The sequence below is a fragment of the Carcharhinus amblyrhynchos genome, chromosome 10, assembly GCF_965287045.1.
Source record: "Carcharhinus amblyrhynchos chromosome 10, sCarAmb.v2.hapA, whole genome shotgun sequence".
Classification (NCBI taxonomy): Eukaryota; Metazoa; Chordata; class Chondrichthyes; order Carcharhiniformes; family Carcharhinidae; genus Carcharhinus; species Carcharhinus amblyrhynchos.
In genome coordinates, this window is record NC_137333.1 from 64666764 (window position 1) to 64693692 (window position 26929).

At 40.0% G+C, this 26929-nt stretch overlaps 1 protein-coding gene across 8 annotated transcripts in view; it reads right to left on the reverse strand.

Moving 5' to 3' along the window:
* The window catches only part of upf3a (UPF3A regulator of nonsense mediated mRNA decay), a 111840-nt gene that overhangs the window by 15028 nt on the left and 69883 nt on the right, over window positions 1-26929 (reverse strand). For 7 of the 8 annotated variants that reach the window (XM_080197206.1, XM_080197211.1, XM_080197207.1 and 4 more), the window contains one exon: window positions 19292-21054. In XM_080197206.1, coding sequence (XP_080053332.1) covers window positions 20884-21054 — 171 coding nt within the window. In that variant the 3' untranslated portion in view covers window positions 19292-20883. Of the gene's footprint in view, window positions 1-13855; window positions 13914-19291; window positions 21055-26929 lie in introns of those variants that run through there. The other variant, XM_080197210.1, reaches the window with a different exon arrangement.

A 26929-nucleotide genomic window follows, 5' to 3' on the forward strand; every position in this document is an offset into this window, starting at 1 on the left:
AAGGTAAGTGTAGTCCTCAAGTTAAGGTGCTAAATTGGGGGAAGATTAATTACAACAATATTAAGCAGGAACTGAAGAATGTAGATTGGGGCAGATGTTTGAGGCTAAATCAACATCTGGCATGTGGGAGGCTTTCAAGCATAAGTTGATAGGGATTCAGGACCAGCACATTCCTGTAATGTGAAGGATAAGTATGGCAAATTTTGGGAACCTTGGATAACGAGAGATATTGTGAGCATACTAAAGAGAAAAAGGAAGCATTTGTCAAAGCTAGGAGACTGGGAACACACGAAGCAAGTGTGGAATAAAATGAAAGTAGAAAGAAATTTAAGCAAGGAGTAAGAAGAGCTAAAATGGGTCATGAAAAAGCATTGGTCAGCAGGGTTAAGGAAAATCCCAAGGTTTTTTACACATATATAAAGAGCAGGAGAGTAACCAGGGGGAGGCTTGGCCCACTCAAGGACAACAGAGGGAATCTATGTGTGGAGCCAGAGGAAATAGGTGCGGTATTAAATGAGTACTTTGCATCAGTTTTCACCAAAGAGAAAGATTTGGTGGGTGAGGAGTCTGGGAAAGGATGTGTAGATAGTTTGAATCACGTTGAGATCAAAAAGGAGGTATTGGGGTTCTTGAGAAACATCAAGGTAGACAAGTCCCCAGGGCCTGATGGGATGTACCCCAGAATACTGAGAAAGGCAAAAGAGGAAATTGCTGGTGCCTTGAGAGAAATCTTTGTATCCTCACTGGCTACAGGGGAGGTCACAGTAAGAAGTCTGACAACACCAGGTTTAGGTCCAACCAATTTATTTGATAGTAAACTCACAAGCTTTTGGGGTTTGCCCCTTCATCAGGTGAATGGAGAATTCTGGCTTCAGACAGAGCATATAACAGCACAGGCAGTTTACAGATTACTGATTAGAATGCGAGTCTTTACAACTAACCTGCTATTCAAGTCTTAAAGATGCCGACAATGTGAGTGGAAAGAGCATTATGCATAGGTTAAAGGGATGTGTATTGTCTCCAGACAGTACAGTAAGTGAGGTTTTGCAAACCCAGGCAAGTCATGGGGGTTACAGATAGTGCGACATGAACCCAAGATCCAGGTTGAGATTGCTGGTTTGAATAGCAGGTTAGTTGTAAAGACTCACATTCTAATCAGTAATCTATAAACTGTCTGTGCTGTTATATGCTCTGCCTGAGGCCAGAACTCTCCATTCACCTGACGAAGGGGCAAACCCCAAAAGCTTGTGAGTTTACCACCAAATAAATTGGTTGGACTTAAACCTGGTGTTGTCAGACTTCTTACTGTGTTTACCCCAGTCCAACGCCAGCATCTCCACATCATGACAGGGGAGGTCCCAGAGGATTGGAGAATAGCCAATGTTGTTCCTTTGTTTAAGAAGGGTAGCAAGAATAATCTAGGTAATTACAGGCAGGTGAGCCTTTTACATCAATGTAGGGAAATTATTGGAGAGGATTCTTTGAGACAGGATTTATTCCCACTTGGAAATAAGTGGACGTATTAGTGAGAGGCAACATGGTTTTGTGAAGGGGAGGTCGTGTCTCATGAACTTGATTGAGTTTTTCAAGGAAGTGACAAAAATGATTGATGAGGGTAGGGCAGTGGATGTTGTCTACATGGACTTCAGTAAAGCCTTTGACAAGATCCCTCATGGCAGACTGGTGCAGAAGGTGAAGTCGCATGGGATCAGAGGTGAGCTGGCAAGATGGATACAAAACTGGCTTGGTCAAGAAGGTACTTCTGTGAGACTTCTTACCTTGTTCACCCCAGTCCAATGCCGGCATCTTGGTCAAAGAAGACAGAGGGTAGCAACGGAAGGATGTGTTTCCGAATGGAGGGCTGAATGGAGTGGTGTTCCTCAGGGATCAGTGCTGGGACCTTTGCTGTTTGTAATGTATATAAATGATTTGGAGGAAAATGTAACTGGATTGATTAGTAAGTTTGCGGACAACACAAAGGTTGGCGGATTTGTGGATAGTGATGAGGATCATCAGAGGATACAGCAGGGTGTAGATCAGTTGGAGACTTGGGCGGAGAGGTGGCAGATGGAGTTTAATCCGGATAAATGTAAGATAATGCATTTTGGAAGGTTGAATACAGATAGGAAATATGCAGTAAATAGCACAACATTTAAGAGTATTGATAGGCAAAGGGATCTGGGCGTATAGGTATTCAGGACACTGAAAATGGCAATGCAAGTGAAGAAGGTAGTCAAGAAGGCATACGGCATGCTTGCCTTCATCAGCTGGGGAATTGAGTTTAAAAATTGGCACGTCAAGTTGCCGCTTTATGGAACCTTAGTTAGGCTGCATTTGGAATATAGTATTCAATTCTGATTGCTACACTACCAGAAGGATGTAAAGGCTTTGGAGAGGGTACAGAAAAGATTTCCCAGGATATTGCCCAGTATGGAGGGCTTTAGCTATGAGGAGAGGTTGGAGAAACTTGGTTTGTTCTCACTGGAGCGACGGAAGTTGAGGGGAGACCTGATAGAAGCCTACAAGATTATGAGACGCATGGACAGAGTGGATAGTCAGAAGCTTTTTCCCAGGTTGGAAGAGTAAATTACTAGGGGGCATAGGTTTAAGGTGCGAGGGGCAAGTTTTAAAAGAGACCTATGAGGCAGATTTTTTACACAGAGTGGTGGTTGCCTGGAACTTATTGTCCGGGGAGGTAATAGAAGCGGATACGATAGTGACCTTTAAGGGGCATCTTGACAAGTACATGAATGAGATGGGAATAGAGGGATATGGTCTCCGGAAGCGTATGAGGTTTTAGTTGAGTCAGGCAGCTTGATCGGTGCAGGCTTGGAGAGCCAAAGGGCCTGCTCCTGTGCTGTAATTTTCTTTGTTCTTTGTTCTTTGATGTACAAGAATACCCAGGTCCCTTTATACATCAACACTTTCCAATCTCACACCATTTAAATAATACACTGCCATTCTGTATCTTCAACTGAAGTGGATAACTTCACATTTATATGCTACCTCTGCCAAGGGCGGCATGGTGGCACATTAGTTAGCACTGTTGCCTCACAGCTTGTTCAATCCTCGAAGAGGATCCTAAATTCATAATGTGAAAAACATAGTTTTGAAGGATTTTGTGACTGAGACCATAATAATAAGTATGAACATGAGTAGGCTGTTCAACCCTTAGAGTCTGCTCCACCATTTAATAGGATCATGGTTGATCCAATATCCCCCACGTCCACTTTACTATCCTTTCCCCATAATGCTTACTGATCAAAAATCAATCTCAGCCTTAAATATACACAAGAACTCTGTCCCCACAACTCTCTGTGGCAAGGATTCCAAAGACTCACAACCCTCCTGAGAGAAGAAATTCCTTCTGATCTCAGTCTTAAATTGATGCCCCTTTATTATAATGCCATGCCCTCTGGTCTTCGACTCTCCCATGAGGTGAAACATCCTCTTAGCATTTACCTTGTCAAGCCCCCGGACTGCCTCCAATGAAATAATATCTTTCCTTAGATAAGGTTGTCAAAACTGTCTACAGCACTCCAGATGTGGTCTCAGCAGTACTTTGTAGAATTGAAGGTTTCCCTACTCTAATGCTCCAGCCCCTTTGAAATAAAGGCCAACATTCCAAAGATCTCCCTGATTACCTGTGTGCTAGATTTCTGTGTTTTGTGCACAAGTATTCCCAGGTCCCTTTGTGTTGCAGCTTTCTGCAGTTTTTCTCCATTTAAATAATACTCTGTTCTTCTGTTCCCCCTTCAACTGTTAACATATATGCTGAGTAGATTGCTGAGTCAATTTGTAGGATCTGCCTTAATTGTATTTGAAATTTATCCAAAGAACAAAGAAAATTACACCAATTACAGCCCTTTGGCCCTCCAAGCCTGCACTGACCATGTTCTCCAACTGAATTAAAACCCCCTACTCTTCCAGGGCCATATCCCACTATTCCCATCCTATTCATGTATTTGTCCAGATGCCCCTTAAAAGTCACTATAGTCTCTGCTTCCATTACCTCCCCCAGCAGCATGTTCCAGGCACCCAACACCCTCTGTGTAAAAAACTTGCCTCATACATCTGCTTTAAACCTTGTCCCTTGCACCTTAAACACATGCCCTCTAGTAATTCACTCTTCCACCCTAGGAAAAAGCTTCTGACTATCACTTTATCAATGCCCCTCATAATCTTGTAGACTTCTATCAGGTCACCCCTCAATCTCTGTCATTCCAGTGAGAACAAACCAAGTTTCTCCAACTTTTCCTCATAGCTAATGCCCTCCGTACCAGGCAACATCCTGTCAATGTTTTTTGTAACCTCTCCAAAGCTCCACATCCTTCTGATAGTGTAGCGACCAGAATTGAACACTATATTCCAGGTGCAGCCTAACTAAAGTTCTATAAATCTGCAACATGACTTGTCAATTTTTAAACTCAATACCCCATCCAATGAAGGCAAGCATGCTGTACACCTTCTTGAACATCTTCTCCACATGTGTTGCCATTTTCAGCGACCTGTGTACCTGTACACCCAGATCCCTCTGCCTATCAATACTGGTTCTGCCATTTACTGTATATTTCCCATCTGTATTAGACTTCCCAAAATGCATTGTCTCACATTTATCCAGATTAACTTCCATCTGCCATCTCTGCGCCCAAGTCTCCAACTGATCTATATCCTGCGGTATCCTCTGATGGTCCTCATCTTTATTCGCAATTCCACCAACCTTTGTGTCGACCACAAATTTATTACACAAACCAGTTACATTTTCCTCTAAATCATTTAAGAACATAAGAAAAAGGAGCAGGAGTACGCCATTTAGCCCTTTGAGCCTGCCCCCCCATTCAATAAGATCATGGCTGATCTGAAGTGGATCAGTTCCACTTTGCCGCTTTCTCCCCATAATCCTTAATTCCCCTGTCTATCAGAAACCTATCTACCCATGACTTAAATATATTCAGCAAGGTAGCCTTCACCACTTCAAAGGGCAGAGAATTCCAGAGATTCACCACCCTTTGAGTGAAGAAGTTCCTCCTCAACTCTGATCTAAACTGCCCCCTCCCTTATTTTGAGGCTGTGCCCTCTAGTCCTGCTGTCCTTTCTAAGCGGGAAGAATTTCTCTACCTCTACCCTATCTATCCCTTTCATTATCTTGTAAGTCTCTAAGATCCCCCCTCAGCCTTCTAAACTCTAACGAGTACAGACGCAGTCTATTCAATCTCTCTTCATAAGCTAATCCCCTCATCTCCGGTATCAGGCTGGTGAACCTTCTCTGCACTCCCTCCAAGGCCAATATATCCTTTCGCAAATGCGGCGACCAAAACTGCACACAGTACTCCAGTTGTGGCCTCACCAGTGCCCTGTACAGTTACAGCAAGACCTCCCTGCTTATATATTCTATCCCCCTCGCTATAAAGGCCAGCATCCCATTCGCCTTCTTGATCACCTGCTGCACCTGCAGACTGGGTTTTTGCAATTCGTGCACAAGGACCCCCAGGTCCCTCTGCACTGTAGCATGCTGCATCTTTTCGCCCTTTAAATAATAATCCCACCTACTATTATTTCTACCAAAGTGGATAACCTCACATTTGCTAACGTTATACTCCATCTGCCAGGTCCTCGCCCACTCACTCAGCCTATCCAGATCTCTCTGCAGACTTTCTGCGCCTTCCACGCCATTCGCTTTTCCACTCATCTTTGTGTCATCAGCAAATTTTGTTACCCAACGCTCAGCCCCCTCCTCCAGATCGTCTATGTAAATGGTAAACAGTTGAGGCCCCAGCACTGATCCCTGCGGCACTCCACTAGTCACCAACTGCCAACCAGAAAAGCACCCATTGATTCCAACTCTCTGCTTCCTGTTAGACAACCAATCCTCTATCCACGCTAATACCTTACCCCTAACTCCGTGCACCCTAACCGTTTGCAGCAACCTTTTGTGAGGCACCTTATCAAACACCTTCTGGAAATCCAAAAACACCACATCCACCAGTTCCCCTCTGTCTACCGCACCAGTCACATCCTCATAGAAATCCAATAAATTCGTCAAACACAACTTCCCCTTCACGAATCCGTGCTGCGTCTGCCTGGTCAAACCGTTCCTTTCTAGCTGTCTTGCTATTTCTTCCTTGATGATGGATTCTAGCATTTTTCCAACTATGGACGTTAAGCTAACCAGCCTATAATTCCCTGCCTTTTGTCTGCTACCTTTTTTAAACAGCGGGGTAACATTAGCCGTTTTCCAATCTTCTGGCACATCCCCAGAGTCCAGTGAATTCTGACAAATAAGTACTAAGGCATCTGCTATCACCTCTGCCATTTCTTTCAGAACCCTGGGATACATTCCATTTATATATATTAAAAACATCAAAAGTCCCAGCACTTATCCCTGAGGAACGCCACTTGTCATAGCCCTCCATTCAGAAACACACCTTCTCATTCTACTAGTCTCCTATGACTGAGCCAGTTCTGTATCCATTTTGCCAGCTCACCTCTGATCCCATGCGACTTCACTTTCTGTACCAGTCTGCCATGAGGGATCCTGTCAAAGGCCTTATGAAGATCATGTAGACAACATTCACTGCCCTGCTCTCAACAATCCTCTTTGTCAGTTCCTCGAAAAGCTCAATCAAGTCAGTGAGACACACCCTCCCCTTCACAAAACCATGTTGCCTCTTGCTAATACATCCACTTATTTCCAAGTGGGAGTAAATCCCATCTCAAAGAATCCTCTCCAATAATTTCCTTACCACTGATGTAAAAAGCTCACCAGCCTGTAATTACCTGGATTGTCGTTGCTACCCTTCTTAAACAAAGGAACAACATTAGCTCATCTCCAACACCCTGGACTCCCCTGTAGCGAGTGAGGATACAAATATTTCTCTCAAGGCCCAGCAACTTCCTCCCTTGCCTCTCTCAACATTCTGGGATATATCCCATCAGGCCCTGGGGACCTGTCTAACTTAATGTTTCTCAAGAACCCCAATACCTCCTCTTTTTTGATCTCAGCATGACCCAAACTATCTATACTCCCTTCCAGCAAGTCCTTCTCTTTGGTGAATACTGATGCAAAATACTCATAAAAACACAAGAACATACTCATTTAATACCTTGCTCATTTCCTCTGACTCCATGCATAGATCCCCTCCCCTGTTCTTGAGTGGGTAACCCTCTCCCTGGCTACCGTCCTGCTCTCTATAGATTGGGATTTTCCTTAATCCTGCTGGACAATGACTTTTTGTGATCCCTTTTCGTCCTCCTTACTCCTTGCTTAAGTTTCTTTTCATTTTCCTTGTATTCCATACTTGCTGCATGTGTTCCCAGCCTCCTCGCCTTGACAAATGTTTCTTCTTTCTCTTTGACTAGGCTCACAATATCTCTTGTTATCCAAGATGCCTGAAACTTGCCATACTTATCCTTTATCCTTACAGGAATGTGTTGGATCTGAATTCCTATCAACTTACACTTGAAAGCTTTCCACATACTTATAATTGTTTACAATTTGCTGTTAATTCATGATTGACTTATGATAATTCCGAGTTTTAAATTATATCTAAGATAGTATTTGGTGTTTGCTTTGTTTGACTGTTGTATATTAAGAATTCTTTTGTTAAACCATAGAACATTGTGGCTTTATTCTTTCAGGAAATAACTAGAATATTGTATTTCTTTCTATTTTTGAAAAAGGTTACTGGTCTTTACTGAGATCATAATTTTAGTTCTCATCCTTAGATGATCTAAATAACATGAAATTGGTCACTTTTGGCAAAGCTTTGCAATTTTCACTCTTCCTGATGGATATGCAAGTGCAACTTTCATAATATTCCTGATGTATAAAAATAGAAAATGTCCCTCAGCTTGAGAAGCTAACAAAATAAAATGGCTGTGAAAAGTACTTCAGCTGCTGAATAACTGGTGGTTGTAGAGACAGTGGATATGCAATTATATTTTTAAATACACACATACGGAAGATAATACGCTCAATGTACACAATAATTCCTTGTTATAAGATTACACTCTATGAGAAGTGTGAGGGAGAAATGGTTATAGATTAAGCTTTCTAGCTGAAAATAAATGCTGACAAGACAATTTCAAAGACTTTTTTGCAAGTCATCACTTTTAAATGTTTTCTCAAATCAAATTGTTTGGGATCCTGAAGAGATATCTCACAATGCTCTGTACAGAATATGGAGGCCTTGATTTAATTAATTTTTCAAATTAGCTTGTGCATCACCTAAGTACAACTTGCCTCTTTTATGGGTGTCTGTATGGAGGATGTGGGGGACAGGATTGAGGAGGTTATATTATTGTGATGCCCTTCCATAGTATTAGTGAATCCGTGGTCCCAACTTCATAAAACTTTAAAAAGTGGTCTATTTTAAATATGCTGATTTCTTGTCAAACTATTAATTGTATGAAGTAAATTGACCGTTTTTTTTACTGCTTCCATTCCCAAGTCACTGGCAATTCTATAGAACATAGAACATTACAGCACAGTACAGGCCCTTCGGCCCTCGATGTTGCGCCAACCAGTGGAACCAATCTAATGACCCTCTAACCTAAACTATTCCAATATTATCCATATGCCAATCCAATGACCATTTGAATGCCCTTAAAGTTGGCAAGTCTACAATCGCTGCAGGCAGGGCATTTCATGCCCTTACTACCCTCTGAGTAAAGAACCTACCTCTGACATCCGTCCTATATTTATCACCACTCAATTTAAATCTCTGTCTCCTCGTGTTAGCCATCACCATCCGAGGAAAAAGGCGCTCACTGTCCACCCTATCTAATCCTCTGATCATTTTGTATGCCTCAATTAGGTCACCTCTTAACCTTCTTCTCTCTAACGAAAAGAACCTCAAGTCCCTCAGCCTTTCCTCATAACAACTTCCCACCATACCAGGCAACATCCTGGTAAACCTCCTCTGCACCCTTTCCAATGCTTTCACATCTTTTTTATAATGCGGCGACCAGAACTGTACGCAATACTCCAAGTGCGGCTGCACCAGAGTTTTGTACAGCTGCAACATGATCTCACGGCTCCGAAATTCAATCCCTCTACAATAAAAGCTAACACACCGTATGCCTTCTTAACAATCTTATCAACCTGGGATGTACCAGATATATCAGATAGTACCTATGCACCAGATAGACCCCTTGTGCCCAGAGCTGGCATGATAGCACAGTGGTTAGCACTGCTGCTTCACAGCTCCAAGGACCTGGGTTCAATTCCCGGCTTGGATCACTGTCTGTGTGGAGTTTGCACATTATCCTCATGTCTGCATGGGTTTCCTCCGGGTGCTCTGGTTTCTTCCCACAGTCCAAAGATGTGCAGGTTAGGTTGATAGGCCATACTAAAAATTGCCCCTAGTGTCCTGAGATGCATAGGTTGGAGGAATTAGTGAGTAAATATGTAGGGATATGGGGTAGGATCTAGGTGGGATTGTGGTCAGTGCAGATTCGATGGGCTGAATGGCCTCTTTCTGTACTGTAGGGTTTCTATAATCTCTAAGAGTTGCTTGTGAACTAAATTGTAATTACAGTTCATAGAAGCCTGTCGTGTCCATGAGCAACCAATCACCCAGTTTCATTTCCCCAACCCCTCTCCCCATAACCCTGCACATTCTTCCCTTTCAGATATTAATCCAGTTCTCCTTGAATACCTAAATTGAACCTGCCTCCACTATATTCTCAGGCAGCACATTCCAAATCTTAACCACTCACTGCATGACAAAGTTTCCCATGTCTCCATCGCTTCTTTTGCAAGTTCCTTTAAATCTGCACCCTCTTGTTCTTGATCCTCCCAACTGAGGGAATCTTTTCCCTATCTACTCCCTATCCAGACCCCTCATGATTTTAAATATTTCATCAAATCTCCTCTCAACCTTTTATTCTCCAAGGAAAAGAGTCCCAGCATCTCCAATCTATCCATGTAATTGAAGTTGCTCATCTCTGGAATCATTCTCACAAATCTTTTCTGCACTCATTCTAATGCCTTCACATGTTTCCTAATCAATTAACCAATTTTTCATTTAAGGAGAGAGGAAGGTGAATCTATTAATTGTGTGTAATTATTTGTAAATGGCGGCCCTTAACTGGGGACTGAGTTTCTAAAATTGACACAGACTAAAATTATGGTTGTGAAGAGGTGTCTGCTTGTAATGTGTAAATCTGTAAATAAATATAAAACGCATATAAACACCACTTCTTTCCTTCACCAACTGGTGAGTCAGAAGTCCTCTTGGCCTAGTGGTAGTCCATGAAGTTTGCAAGTCTGATTAGTTTGGTATTTGCAGAAAGAGAGGTTGGATTAATTTCTGTAATTTAGTGCAATTCTCTTTAACAATTTTATCAACAAAATAGTATTAATCAATGCATATTGAATCTGTTATTTAAAACCACTCACACCTGAATGACAGACGTGACTGTTGCAGAACTATCAACCCTTGTGATGAGAGCTACAGGAAATCCACCAACACATCATAAATGTTTTTAAATAATTGCTTGGAAAATAGTTTATTTATAGTTTCTAGGCTTACAGTCTTTTCTGCTGTTGTTCTTTTTTAAAAATGGATCTTCGCAGGATTTCTGCTCAGCAAATACAAGCCATCATATTTTGCTTCTTTGGAAAAATTATCATATTTGTGTGGTAGATTCTTATTTGTACTTGTTACTAAGAGCTAACTTCTAAAGAACCTCATCTGAACTAATATCTGTTCAGTTTATGATATTTTTCTGAAATACGGACAGAAATATTATAACGAGACCAAATGACAGAAATACATCAGACTGGGCACAAGGGTGTATCTGGTACATTGTATTGCCAATGACTGGGAAATGGCGGTGGTAAAAACAGGCAAATTTACTTAATCGTTTTGCCATAAAATTAGCATGTTTAAAGTAGGTCACTTTATATAGTTTTATGAAGCTTGGATTTTTGGTTCACCAGTACTATGGCAAGATACGAAAATACTATCACCTCCCCAACCATGTTCTCCCCAATGCCCCACACAAACATCCACATAAGCAGCAATGACCAGCAGTGCCATAAATGCTCTTGTCTTCCCCAATATCTTTTAATTACCATTAAACCAAGAAGTGGGTGAACAGCAAGGCTGGAGAGGCAATGGCAGAGTGGAAGATTTGCCCAGCCAAAGATATACCATTATTGAGGCAGACAGGAATTTCAGCTCTTTTGGGTTCTGCTGATAGCTTCAATAAGTAAAAACACCAACTGCTCATGTTCTCTACATTGTTGATTTTACTGCACAAAATGGGAGTTTTCAGCACAGTATTTCTACTCTTAATTTATGCAAAGATTATACATATTGATGGAAGAAGAGTCGTATTTCATTGAGTGTTATTTGTTACTAAAATAGCTTCTAGGTAAGACACATTGGTGTAGTATTTTCACTTATGGTACAACTGGAAATTCCAATGCAAATTGCGCTCATTTGTAAAGCTGTTTTCTACCCCTATACACCCTTACCTACCCTGGATTTTTGCTTAGCCTCATCTTCCTGTCGCAGGATGCAAAATCAGCCATCAATCAGTACAGTTGATGCTAAATTTTCCCTCACATATTTAGGAGTGATAACTTTTGGGTTTCGCTGTTGGGTTTATCACAAAGGACATTATGTAAGATCTGGGGATCTTGCCTACTGGTTGGAGAGCGGGCAGAAGTCCTGCAGTGACTCTCTTCAGGAATGACTGAGGAAGGTCACTCACCAAAAGCTGCCAATCAATCAGACGCCAGCAGTTCTTCATTGCTGGGCAGCATCACCAAGGAGGCAATGGCTGCTGCTGGTACAACATTCACCAGAGGCCCATGTTTGCCAATAGACTAAGCAACAAGTGAGTGATAGCGTGAGATGTTCATGGGGGAAGGAGTGGGTTGGCAGCCAGGGTAGGGGAATGGCTTTCTGCAAGCTATCCCTTCCCGATGCACTGAATGCTTTTGAATGAGAGACCCTGGTCTCCCAGCCTACAAGTTACCTTAACAGAGTTTATTTTTCTGGCTTCTTACGTAGCCAGTCCTTGCTGGTAATTGGGTGTATAAATGATTTGGAGGAGAATGTAGGTGGTCTGATTAGTAATCTTGCAGATGACAAAGATTGGAGGAGCTGTGGATAATGAGGAGAACTATCAGAGGACACAGCAGAATGTGAATAGGCTGGAGACATGGTAAAGAAATGGCACATGGAATTTAATCTGGACAAATATGAGGTATGCATCATGGAAGATATAATGCAGGAGGGAAGTATACAGTAAATAGCAGAACATTTAGAAGCATTTACATTCGGAAGGATCTAGGTGTACAGTTTCACAGATCCCTGTAATTGGCAACACAAGTGGATAAGGTGGTCAAGAAGATGTATGGCATGCTTGCCTTTATCCGTTGGGGCATAGAGTATAAAAATTGGCAAGTCATATTGCAACTGTATAGAACTTTGGTTAGGCCACATTTGGAAATATTGTGTACATTTTGGTGGTCACACTACCAGAATGATGTGGAAGCTTTGTAGAGGGTACAGAAAATGTTTACCAGGATATTGTCTGGTTTGGAGGATATTAGCTATGAAGAGAAATTGGATAAACTTGTGTTTGTTTTTACTTGAATGTTGGAGGCTGAGAGAGGACCTGATATAGGTTTACAAAATTATGAAAGGCATGGATAGAATGGATCGTCAGAGTTTTTTTCTCAGAGTAGAAATTTCAATTACTAGGAGACATTGGTTTAGGGTAAAAGGGGGAAAATTTAAAGGAGATGTGCAGCGTATGCTTTTTACACAGAAGGTGGTAAGTGCATGGAAATGTTGCTAGAGGAGGTGGTAGAAGGAGTTACGATTGCAATGTTTAAGAGGCATCGTGACAGATACATGAAGAGCCAGGAAATAAGGGTGGATTGCGTATAGGCAAAAGCTCTTTAGGAAGGCATCATGTGTCAATGCAAGCTTAGTGGGCTGAAGGGCCTATTCCTGTGCTGTACTGTTCTTTGTATACTGGCACCAACAGAATAAAGCCCTTAAGTGGGCCTCAATTGGTAGTGGGGAAGGAAATCAGTTCAGAGACTTTCCTGCCATGGACATGGCCAGTGAAGAAGCTGTAGGATCCGCACCCTCCGGCCCAAGTAAATGCACTCCACATTCAAACTTACCAAGGGGAATGGAATTAAATTCTGCCCAAAAAGTAAACATTTTTTAATCAAAGTGCCAATTAAACAACTTTGACTAGCCCAATACTAAGTTACTGAAATTCACATTGAAAAAATAAAAGAAATTATTTTCTAGTTATAATATTGGGGTATCTTAGTGAAGTGAGAAAACTGAAATAATTTCATATGAAGACATGCATTAATGTCTTTAGATTAGACAAATTAATAACCTTAGAACAGGTGTAGTGAGAGCCTTTTTTAAGCATGATGGGAAATTTGGTCAACATTTTAGACATGATGGGTAGGTAGCCAATACTATGGGAACCTAGTGTGGAAACCTAGCTAAATTACAAGACTTAAAACTTGATGGCCTTTACCAGAAGGGCAAACAAATTTAAGGGTGCTAAGGGTATGTTATATACAAGAGGTGTTGGATCTAAGACATCTAACAGCCTCCCAGTGAGATAACAGGAAATATGATCTGTGTATTAACAGTAACAAAAGGTTGTAACCAAAAAGCTATAAATATGCAAAGCAGCCTGTACATCGGGGAGAGAGATCCTGTAGAATCAAATTGTCTCTCCCAGCTTTAGCTGCAATAAAGTCCTTACTTGCTTGAATCTCACAGATGAAATAGTGGTCATTTTTATCACATTAGTTTTTGTAAATTCTAATAAAACCACATTTAAAAACTTTTTAACTCACCTTTCGGTTTTCTTGTATGCAAAAGAAGCAGCTCCATTTTGAAAGCCTCTCCAAAGGCCTGCAAACAATGTAAGAAACAGCAAACACAATTAATCTAATTTGAAGCCATGGTCAATTGCTCATGGGGTCTGCTTCTGTACAATGTGTTAAAACTATTACAAAAAATGGTGGAAACTTGAGTTGTATAGAATGCAAGCAATGCTTAAAATTTTACAAAATCTTACACTGGCTATGAAGATTTTGACCAAATTACACAAGAAAAACTAATGCAATCTGAGGAAAATCCAGTCTAGGCAATTACTTCATTGTACTTGGTTGCAATAGCACTGACTAACCAACTACATATTTGCTTCAGCAGGTAACATCTTCTAACATTCTGTAAAAATGAAAAGGAGTAAAGTATTTAATAGATTATTTTAAAGTGGTACATCTTACTAATAAACCTACATATTATATAAACTTCTGTGTGCCCTAGATACAAAATATTAGTATTGCATTAATAGTGGTACTGAGAAGAGCAACGTTGCAGATTCATTGGTATTCTTTCTCCTGATGAGGGCAAGATGAAACATTTTGGCATCATGTCTTTCCTTTCAGCTATGTTAATGAGCTACTAAATCCAGCTTAGCTCATTAACATAACTCCACCTTTGTGTAAAGGATGAGTGAACACACATCTCCTATGTTTATGCTGATTTGGAGAAGGATTAAATTTGAATATTGCTGTAAACAATTGCTGGGAACAAAAGGCACATATTCAAACTTTGTGCCTTTTTTGAATTACCCAGAAGCACAGGATAATGACAGGGAATGTCCTTTTGTTCCCCAATTGTTTCCCATAATAAAAAGCATAGTAAATTTATGTCTAGAAGGACACATAATCATTATTTCTGGTGTTTTAGTTACTTCGCCTCACTGAGACCAACTTTGTATTTTTTGTATATCTTTTAACAATACGTCTCAAAATGTCATATTTAAAACCACAAAGTTTCAATAATTACATTGCTTTATTCAAATGTTATTATTTAAAATACCTGTAATTTACAGTGGAACTTAAAGATGAAAGGTGGCCTCAATTGTTTACCTGGATTTTAGTTCATTTTACATGTTTTTGCTATCGAGTGTACCCAAATAAGAACATCATGAAATTTCAATCAGGTTGACTTTGACAAGATTGATGTAGAGGCCAGTATAAATTGGATCAAGGGAATTTCAGATTATCATGTTGTGCAAAGTATTTGCACAACCTAGAGTATTGGCATAAGAACAATTGCTTGGTTGAAGTCATTAGGTTATGTTTTAGCTTCATTTGAAGAAATTTTTAAAAGCGGCATTCTTTTGGCTAAGATGCAAATGAGACCAAGCCTTGGAGGAGGAGGTATGCCCACTCCAATCAGCTTGGATCACGTAGATCAAGCCCAATACATGAAGTGACAGCCCTGTCTTATCAGCTTGGATCGGGAATGTCTCAACTTGTTGAGACTCTGAATTGGACTTGATTTGATTGAATTGGAATAAAAACAAAAACAAAATTGGCATAAGGAACCATTGTATGTCAAGGCTATACGTTGATCTACTAATTTATAGTAAAATGAAGTATTATTTAAAGTATGTTATGTTTCTTCTGTTGGATCTTGACACTACCGAGTTTTCCAGTTTAGTTACATAGTAATGATCAAAGTGAAGATACCATATATGATGAAAAATATCCTTGCCATTGGCAATCTTTGGGTCTGTTTTTGTATTATTCTTCTGGTTATTGGTCACAATCCAAATGGAAAACAATTGGGCTCCCTATGCTTCTAAGTAATTCAAAAGAAGTGCATGTTCCTTTTGTTCCCCAAAATTGTTTTTCGCAATATTCAAATTTAAACTTTTCCAAATAAGCATAAATGCAGGAAATGTGAGTTCTCCCAGCCTTTACACAAAGGCAGAACTATGTTCATGAGCTAAGTCAGCTCATAAATATAGCTCTGTATTTGTGCTGAAAGTGAGGTTTAGTTTTTTGGTAGTACAGAATCATTGAATCATAGAATCCTACAGTGTCGAAAAGGCCATTCAGCTCAATGAGTTGACAGTGAGTTTCTGAAAGAGCATTCCATCCAGGCCCTTCCCTCCACCTATCCCAATAGCCCCACTCATTTACCATGGCGAATCCACCTAATCTGCACATCTTTGGACACTAAGGGCAATGTAGTATGGAAATTTTTTAAATGTTTTAAATATGACTTTTTGAGGCCGTATTGTTTACGATATATAGAAAAAACAGAGTTTGCCTCAGCGAGGAGAAATGAAGAAAACATCTGAAGTAATGGGTCTCTGGATTACTAGTCAAGCTACAGTACCACTGTGCCACCACCTGCAAAACGTTGAATATCACTGAAAAAAGAACATTTTGCAACCATTATATATTCACAAATGTAAAGGAAACAACTACTTATACTTTGAGAAGAGAATGCTGACTGGTTCGCATGCGGATTCCGAATGATAGAGGCATTGCCATGGAGAATGCACCAGTTAACTAATGACTGACAGTTAACTGCCAAGCTTTGTTTAAATTCAAACCAGGCAGGTTGACTTTGATTGGTCAAGGCACCGTCCTGAGGAATGAACCAAAGTATAGCTGTCACTTATTTTGTTATTTGAAGTGTGTGTACAGTTTTTCTGTCTGAAAAGAACGGGACTCTGTGAATTAATACATGTAATCTCTAGCGTGTGTAGGTGTACCACACTGTGAGCTCAACTGCTAATCTGCTTGCCAGCATAATTCTTTGAGAAGTGAGGATTGTCTAGCAAGCGTTGCTTTGTTGCTGAATCACATCTAAAGTTGGGCACTGCAAGCCCGATTTTACCACCAAGTTGCGCCCGTTTTCATGTGCAAAAACTTGGTAAAGTTGGGCATGAGGTGAGTAGTGCATTCTGTGCCTGCCTCCATGCCAGTTCCCCCTTTACCAAGGCCCGAAAATGGCCGTGATCAGGACCATACCCAAAACGGGCACAATGGCCATTCAAACGTATTTGCATACATTTAAACTTACTCAATGGGCTGCACTCCCAACCTTACTGGCACTTCCCCTTTACCACCGCGTTCGCTGTTCAGAATTGACACAAAACAGACATGCTCCACAGAAGTCCAATTCGGGCGCTCCAGTTAGTGAGGAGGAAAATGCCGAGCGTCCGACGGCTCTCTGCTTGTGATCAATGAGGAGGGGGAGGTCTGCTGCCACTCTGCCTGTAATTAGTGAGGGGGAGGGGGGGCCCGCTGCGACTCTGCCCGAGATCGGTGGGGGAGGAAGGGGTCCACGATTGGTCAGGGTAGTGGGGGGTAGGGGGAATAAGGGGGTCAGTAATGTTGGGGGGGGCGGTGAGGCAATATCAGTGGGGGCCATGGGGAGGCATTATCCAGCCCGGGGATGATGTGGTTGGGGAGCCACATTTTATCATTTTTTTTCTATACATGCGCAGCTGGAGGCGCCAATCGGAGCTGCAGGGTTTTGGGTGCATTTAGCCCTGCCCACAGGCTGGTGCAGCACAAATCAGAATTGCTGATTTTTTTTGGCAACGGACCCCCCCCTTTTGGGGGCACCTGAGAACAGGTCTAAAAGTCTGAAACGCTCTCAGTTTCAAGTACGCCCAGCACTTAGAATCAAAATGGTAAGATAGAGCCCTGTGTGTTGAGTTTTGCAAGTATGGCTGGTCGTGTACAATCAGTAGCTTGCCTACTGCAAACAGCTGAAGTGACATGCTGTTTGATATGACCTGCCTGTCTTTGGAAAATACAGCCTACATATTTAACATCACACAATCCTGAAATTCATAAATCAATTACTCATTTGTGTGATTGGCAGAATGTCCTTCTGGCTTGATGGCAGCATCCTGTGTTGCTACTAACAGTATCTTCACTCAAATTTTTCTGATTGCTTATCCTTCCAGGTCAATCGAAGGTAGACTGAACACTTTACAAAAACCAAAAGTGGCAGCTTTAAGCCCATTCAGGAGTTTGCTCAATATACAGTGAGCAATTGTAAGATGAGAAGCTTCGTTATATCTCTTCTTTTCAGTAATACTTCAGTGGAATTTGGCAATTGTAATTCTGGAGCAGAGCAAATTAGAGGAAATTTGTTGTGGTCTTATTGTCTAAAACTATTGTAAATTGTAATTGGTGCCTTATTGGATAAAAACATTACAAATCCATTCTTACACCATAGTTATGTCAGGATGTTCTGGGAAATTCTGAATCATCAATTCTTGTGTTGCTGGAGCCAGTGAGCTGCGAAATACAATCAGTAAAGTGATTACTCATTTCATCTGTAATATGAGTGGATCCTGGGAGCTACCTTTGGAAATATGGATAAAATGATGGAATTTCACCTTTTTAGATATTTTGCTTGTGGCCAGCTACTTCCTCAGAAGATTAAATAAGTGTAAAGAATCCAATATGGAGTAAATTCTCCATGTTGGACTCTTTGCATTTGTGGAAGGAACAAACTTGATGTAATCAATGGACTATTCTCATTTTGTACTTTAACTAATAGTTTCAGAATGGTGAAATAGAATCCTTATTCTTGGAGACATTAAAGTAGGAATTTGAAATCACATCAAGGTTATTTAAATAATTTATATTTAGTTCTGATTTGTAGCATGCATTTTCCTAGTTTGATTTCAAAAATATAATTGCAGTTCTATTGTTTTTTAAAAATCATTTCATTCAACTAGCTCCTAGTGGACTTGAACCCATAATCATAAAATTCCTGACAAACAATAATGAAAATATTTATACTGTTAGCGTAGGTGCTTATTTGTGATATTGAACTGAAGTAAATTAAATAGGCATGTGCTTCAAAAATTATCTGCACAGTTTTTGTTAATCACAAATAGTTCAAAATTGTGTATCTATACATCTTTTAATTTTTTTCTCCTTTGTAACATCCACTAAGATCTATGATTTTCTTGGAAAAGAAAATGGAATCTCAGGATCACAAAACACAAGTATAATCATAGCTCCAAGTAACTAAAATAGGATTGTGCCCATTTACAACTTAAGCCTACAATTTCATAATGATTGAATTAATCAATGCAGTTAGGAAAACATCAGCATAAATTTCAGAATCCTACTCAGTTGAAATTGGGCACAGTCACTGTCCTGTCTATTATCCATCTTTCAGTAGGAAACACCTGAAGATTAAGCAGAATTTGCTGGCAGCAGAACTCCCTTTTCTCAATTTATTTTTTCAAAATTAGTTACTTAAAAAAAAACTTAATAAGAACAGGTAGGGACAGACATTACCACAATAATATAGCAAAGCTAGAAGAGTGTCAGGTGTAGTTCTAATGTTTAAAATTAGGTGCAAAGTTAAAAATAATTTCCACTAAAAACTTCCTCAGCTTAATAAAATATATATTTTTAATACACTTTTCAGAGCATAATATACCCACAAGTACTCTAAACTGGAAATGAATGCACAGTAGCAATTGACATTCCTAAAATTATGCCTAAAAGTGAGATTTTTCACAAGTTTTTATTTAACTTATTTCTCCATAAACAAATATTTCATAGAAGCAGATTCATCATCATATCATTTAATTCTTTCACAGATACACCTTTTCTCATTTATTGAACAATTATAAATTAAGTGTCCATTATGGATCAAATATTTTCATATCACGTATTTACACATTAAAACAGCTAAACAATTTAGCTGTTTAATCACAAATTTACTGATAAACAATATCATGTATAGACTGTATTGCCAACAAGAGTAGGAGATGGTTGATATTAAAAACAGAACACTAACAAACTTACAAACTGAATATCTTACTACTTCTAATTTGATAATATAAACTCCATACTGCCAAATGAAATCTAAGCATTACATAGCATAAAAGCAGCAACCAAGATGCATGATGATTCTACAAATATTTCTGTAATACTAAAGGTAATTGTGGAGCAATACAGTACAAGATTATCCAACTGAAGTTCAAAAATTACCTTTTTTGATGCTTCACAGTCACATTGAATAAGATATTTTAAAATATTAACATGCTTTTACTAAAAATGGAGTTTGTGCTTTTTATGTCTTTTTCCAATTTTGCACAAGGGAATCATGAAAGTGGACCTAATGGAACTACCAGCCAGCTCAAATGCTATTCCTTCTCCCCTACTCTTTTTCCAAAGACCTAAAGTTGATTGTGAATCTTAAGCTTAAGTTATATTGCAGCTATTGGTCTCAGGCTGACAGTTGTGAAGTGAATGTGCAGGCAGTAGGGTACTTATATTGCCAAATGCTCATCCCTGTGGGTAATGATAAGGTCAGTCACAAAGAAACCCAAGGTATTTGTGCATTTGGAATGTCCATATATTTTTAAGATGCTACTTTACACTAGGTTGAAGTTGTAATGCAGAAAATGTGATTAAACCAGTACAAATTGGCAGTGCTTCAGTATGTTTCGAAGCCAGTTCAGGATCTGACTCCAGAGTTGTAATATGATGTCTGCATCAATGAATTTTCCCATCAACACAAAAGCAACACCTTTTGTGTTCTCATATGTCTGTGACATATCACAGGCCTGTTCAAGTGGACTCATCATTCCACACTTAATTGGATACAAGGGGCACTCCAATCACATGCATTCAACTTGAGTCAAATCCCACTGTTACCAGTATGTTCTAAAAATTACTAATATTCTTTTAGTATTCAAATCTTACCATACATCCTCTGCCCGGCCTAATAAAGCTTTCTAAAATAATTGGTGCTATTATTAACCACTACTACTATCAGCAAATCAGAATGCTACTTCATATAAGTGGTGCAAAAGTAAATTTAATTTACGGTATTTCACTTTAAATAAAGCTGACTTTTTATCTACTTTACTAAATTGGGTGAACTATAGTTGACAAATTGCTAACATTAAATTATAGTGCTTTTATTAATAATATCAGATAACTCAGAAAATCAGCCTTTGTACATCATGTTGCTTTGTGCATAAATCTACATGCTCTTCCATGTGATCACTATGATTGGTGCACTTTCATTCTTCACAACTCTTCTCAGATCCAGCTCCAACAGAGCTATCATCTTCATACTTTCTCTCTATGCTGTCTTCAGAAGATTTACTGCAACAATCATATGCTTTTCCACCAGATCCTAGACGAGTTCGGCAGCGTGCTCCAGGTTGGTACAACTGCATAGCTGGACGGTCCTGTACAACCAAAACCAGAAAAAGTGGTACAGTGCAAAACCCATGTGGCTGTATTGAGATGCATGTTTATAAGCACTGCATATTACAATTCTTTACAGTGTAATAATGTACTCTCAAGGATAGGCACATGAGAAACTCCATGTTTTTTTTTCATGCACATTATTATTTTGTATATAAACTGAGGCGATGAATGAATACTTTCCTGCAATGTTCACCAAGGAGAGGGGCTATGTTTTTGAGGATGAGTGTGAGATACAGGCTGATACGCTGGAGGAGGTCGATGTTCTGAGGGAAGATGTACTAGCAATTTTGAAAAACTTGAGGGTTGTTAAGTCCCCTGGGTCAGATGGGATATATCCTAGGATTCTTTGGGAGGCAAGGGAGGAGATTGCAGAGCCTTTGGCTTTGATCTTTGGGTCTTCGCTGTCCACAGGGATAGTGCCAGAGGATTAGAGAGTGGCGAATGTAGTAATGACCCTGGTAATTATAGGCTGGTCAGTCTTACTTCGGTGTTTGGTAAGTTAATGGAAAAGGTCCTGAGGGAGAGGATTTATGTCCATTTGGAAAGATGCAGCTTAATCCGGGATACTCAACATGGATTCGTGAAGGGTAAGTTTTGCCTCACAAATTTGATTGAATTCTTTAAGGAAGTAACTAAGTGTGTGGATGAATGTGGAGCAGTTGATGTCGTATACATGGATTTTAGTAAGGCCGTTGATAAGATTCCCCACAGTTGGCTCATGAAGAAAGGAGGTGTGGGATAAAGGGAAATTTGGCTGATTGGATAAGTAACTAGCTATCTCGTAGAAGATAGAGGGTGGTGGTGGCGGAGGGAAGATTTTCAGACTGGAGACCAGTTACCAGCATTGTACCACAGGGATCAGTGCTGGGTCCTCTGCTATTTATGATTTTTACCAATGACTCGGAGGAGGGGGCTGAAGGGTCGGTAAGTAAATTTGCTGATGACATCAAGATTGGTGGAGTAGTGGATGAGGTGGAGGGCTGTTGTAGGCTGCAAAGAGACACTGATAGGACGCAGAGCTGAGCCGAAAAATGTCAGATGGAGTTTAACCCTGATAAATGTGAGGTGATTCTTCCTGGTAGGGCAAATTTGAATGCGGATTACAGGGTCAACGACAGGGTTTTGAGGAATGTGGAGGAACAGAGAGATCTTGGGGTTCATATCCACAGATCTCTGAAGGTTACCACTCAAGTGGATAAAGCTGTGAAGAAGACCTATAGTGTGTTAGTATTTATTAACAGTGGTTCAGAGTTTAAGAGCTGTGGCGTTATGCTGCAAACGTACAGGACCTTGGTGAGACCACATTTGGAATATTGTGTGCAGTTCTGGTCACCTCACTATAAGGATGTGGAAGCGTTGGAGAGAGTGCAGAGGAGATTTACCAGGATGCTGCCTGGTTTGGAGGGTAGGTCTTATGAGGAAAGGTTGAGGGAGCTAGGGCTTTTCTCCTTAGAGCGGAGGATGATGAGAGGCGACTTAATAGAGGTTTATAAGATGATGAGGGGGATAGATAGAGTGGATGTGCAGAGACTATTTCCTCGGATGGATGTAGATGTTACAAGGGGGCGTAACTATAAGGTTCATGGTGGGAGATATTGGAGGGATGTCCGAGGTAGGTTCTTTACTCAGAGAGTGGTTGGGGTGTGGAATGGACTGCCTGCTGTGATAGTGGATTCGGACACTTTAAGAACTTTCAAGTAGTCATTGGATACGCTCATGGAGCACACCAGAATGACAGGGAATGGGATAGCTTGATCTTGGTTTGGGACAAAGCTTGGCACAACATCGAGGGCCGAAGGGCCTGTACTGTTCTATGTTCTATTTATTATCAAGGCCATCAAGACCATATTTTGTTGAAGTTACCTGTTGATCTGAAGACTAAATTACCAGTTATTCAATGAAAAGAACAGGAAACAGTTTTTTTTTAGTTAATTTTTAAAAATTTCATTTACGGGATGTCACTGGTGGACCAGTATTTATTGCTCATCCCTAACTGCCCTATACTTCAAAGGGCATTTCAGAGTCAACCACAGTGCTGTGGATCTGGAGTAACATGTATGCCAGACCATGAAATTAAGACAGATTTCTTTTCTTAAAGGACATTAGTAAACCAGATATGTTTTAATGACAATTGACAATGGTTTCATGGTGATCATTAGCCTTTTAATTACAACTTTTTTTTACTGAATTCAAATTTCACCATCTGCCAAGGTGGGATTTGAACATTTCTGCAGCTGTGAAACCCTATATGCACTACCTTTCCATTCCATGGTTTCAAGTGTACTGTACGGGATCACTAATTATGGTAACACTTCACTTTATAGCAAAATGAGGCAAATGAAGAAATAATTGCCTAATTATGTGTTCATTAACATTGCCAACAGCAGTACACTTGCAATTTTTACGAGTCAAAAGTGTTGTCATAAAATTCCTAATCTCACTCACTCAAGTTTAATTGTACAGAGAAGAATCTTTTTACAGGACATAATTCTATAAGCTGTGAATTAATTTTAGACAGATATTAAAGATGAAGTTCAATGTTCAAAACATGCAAGTAGCATGACTTCAAAGCATCACAATCTACAAAGTAAACTATTTTTAATATGCTGTCAATGACAATGACATTGTCGAAATCTTTGAATTGACCAGATTTGTAAGGAAAAAGCATTATTAAATTAATACATAGATTTAATTTTATTTGACTTTGATGCCACATGATAAAACTTGTACAAGCGATTTTAATGTTTGGTGATCTATATGTTTTTAGATCAGACTAGTAGTAAAGATTTGAAGGAGTAGGGAATTTTCCTTAAAAGAAAGACTGTCACTAGAAATGGGTTGGGGTAGGAGTTCATTTGCTGACCTGACATCAGGGTGATCCTAGAGTTGAACTGAACCCATTTTCCTTGATCAGTTCAACTATATATTAAACAGCAGACCATCAGTGCTATTGCTACCCTTTGGTGCAAGTTATGAGAAGGAAAATGACACTATGCAATAGTGAAAAAATTACTGCAGTACCTAAAAATGGATTGGGCTTATTTTAAAAAGGGAAACTGTCCCTGATGATTCTGAATGTACCCAATACCCAAGGAGGGTTTCAGAGAGACACATTTGCAAAGCTCTTCTTTCTAACAGTCAAAGAAAATTCTTCTTTCAGTTTCCAGCCTCCACAGCTCTCCTAAAGAGGGGACATATTTATATAAACACCTTTCATGACTACAGGCTGTCTCAAACTGCTTTACACTCAATAAAGTACTTTTTGAAGTGCAGTCACTGTTACCATGTCAGAAATGTGGCAGCCAATTTATACACAGCAGGGTCCCATAGACAGCTATATGATAACAGCCTGTTTATCTAATTTTTTGTGATGTTAAATGATAGATATTGGCTGAGACACTGAGACAACACCTGTTCTTCTCCAAAATGGAGCCATGGGACCTTTAACGTCTATCTGAACAGGGCAGTCTAATGTTAAGTCTAATGTTTCAGCCAAAAGATGGCTTCCTTCTTGCTTGTATTCTATATTGGTGGTACCAAAGTATGAACAGAGGGTTGTGTCATAACAGGCAGTAGGTAGACAAGCAGCCAGCAGCTGTAGCAATGCAGGAAGGACGATCTTTGTGGTTAATCTTGTGCATCCAAATTCAGCAGGGAGCCTCCTTGTTATAATTTCTTTAACTCTCCTTGTCGGGACAACTTACTTTCATATGTTTAATTCAGAGAAAAGCTTCCAACAAATCTAATGTCACTGTTCCAAGCTGCATCCCTAATTCGGGAATATTTTGCATAATGACTTAAAATATTGTTAATACATGCATCAAATCACTGCTTTCTGACTGCCTTAACAATATCCTATGATAAACTAGAAAAGTGCTTTTTGGAAGACTCTTTTCCCCACCTCGGAAATTTTTCGATCAGTTCTTGGCATCAATGCAAAATGCCGCAATCATCGTAGCAATCACTGCACCTTGTGCAAACTACTGCCCATTATGTTACTGGAGTTTGGTTGCACCACAACCATGGCGTTTGGAGTAAGGAATTTCCTATAGGTACAGGGCTGATGGAACGCTCTGCAACTCTAAGGTCTGCCTACCTTTCCCTACCATCTTCTTGGGCCACGGGACCATTCTCCACTTTTTACAGATTTTCCATACTTCTCTCCTGCACTTGCTAATTTGGTGGAACTACTGACTCTTCCACTTTAACAATCTTTTGTTTCTTGTCTCATTACCTTCCTCTTTTGCTTTGTGCCATCCACCCATCTGTAATTTTATCACTTCAACTCTCCACACTATCAAATGCTTTTGCTGCACCTCCCTTCTTTTTCTCTACCTTTGCACTTAGTTTAAACTATTCATCTCCAGTATTGATGGAAAGGCATTGATCTGAAAATTTAACTGTTTTTCTCTCCAAATATTGCTTGTACTTTTATTTTTGACCTTGCCTTCAATACTTCAATACTCAATCTAATTTTCTCCCTCCTAGATCAACGTTCATCTTAACGTCTCCTGAAGTGCCTTGTGACATTTTTATATATTAAGTGTTATCTGTTGAAAAGGAGGAAAGTAACTAAAATGGGTGGCACCTTGACACAGTGGATAGCACTGCTGTCTCACAATGCCAGGGACCCAGACTCAATTCCAGCCTTGACTGTGTGAAGTTTGCACGTTTTCCCCATCTGCATGGGTTTCCCCCAAGTGTTCTAGTATCCTCCCACAGTCCAAAGGTGTGCAGGTTTGGTGGATTGGCCATGTTAATTGTCCCTTGGTGTCAGGGAGACTAGAGTGGGTAAATACATGAGATTACGGTGATAGGGCCTGGGTGGGATTGTTGTTGGTGCAGGTTCAATGGGCCAAATGGCCTCTTTCTGCACTGCAGGATTTCTGATTTTATGAAAATCATTAATAGATTTATTCTTGACCTCTGCTGTTTATACTGCTCATAGAAGATGTGAGGAGGTGTTTCTGATCAAATTATAACATTTTTTGATCTTGGGTGACTGTTCGTGTGGATGTTCTCCCTGTGTCTGTATGGATTTCCTCCGGGTGCTCCGGTTTCCAAAGATGTGCAGGTGGATTGGCCACGCTAAATTGCCCCTTGGTGTCACAAGATCTGCAGGTTAGAGTGATTAGTGGGATAAATGTGTGGGATTACAGGGATAGGATGGGGGGTGGGCCTGGGTAAGTTGCTCTGTCCAATAGCTGGTATAGATTCAATGGGTCAAATGGCTTCCTTCTGCACTTTAGGGATGCATTAATTCTATAGACATTGTCCAATTAATTGTTGAGAGGTGAAATAAACAAAGTCAAATGGACTTGAACATGGATAAATGTAAGATAATGCACAATGAAGAGTCAATTTAGCTCAATTGGTTGGACAGCTGGTTAGTGATGCACAGTAATTGCTGTCAGCATGGGTTCAATTCCTGTACCATTCATGAAAGCCTGCCTGACGTGGTGATCCTCAGGTTAAATTGCCACCAGTCAGGTGGCCTATCGTGATCAGAGACTACGGCGACTTTACCTTTTAATGTACAATGAGACAGGAAACACTGGTGCACAATGAATAGATGATCCGGAACAAAAGAAAATTATTTGGGTGTGATCATTAACCACTTACAGAAAATAACAAATTATTGTGAAACTGTTATTAGCATTTTAATCTTTTATTAGAATGTATTTTTGATACTGCTAATGCTGTTCTAAGTATTTCAATAATATCTCTTTTTGGTCAGCTTTTTTCAAAGCTGACTAGCCCATGCTTTACTGTTTCTCATTAGAACTCATTCCTCTGACATCAGGGGTATTAGCCTTGTGAGTCTTCTCTGCACTGTCCCAGGGCTCGAACGTC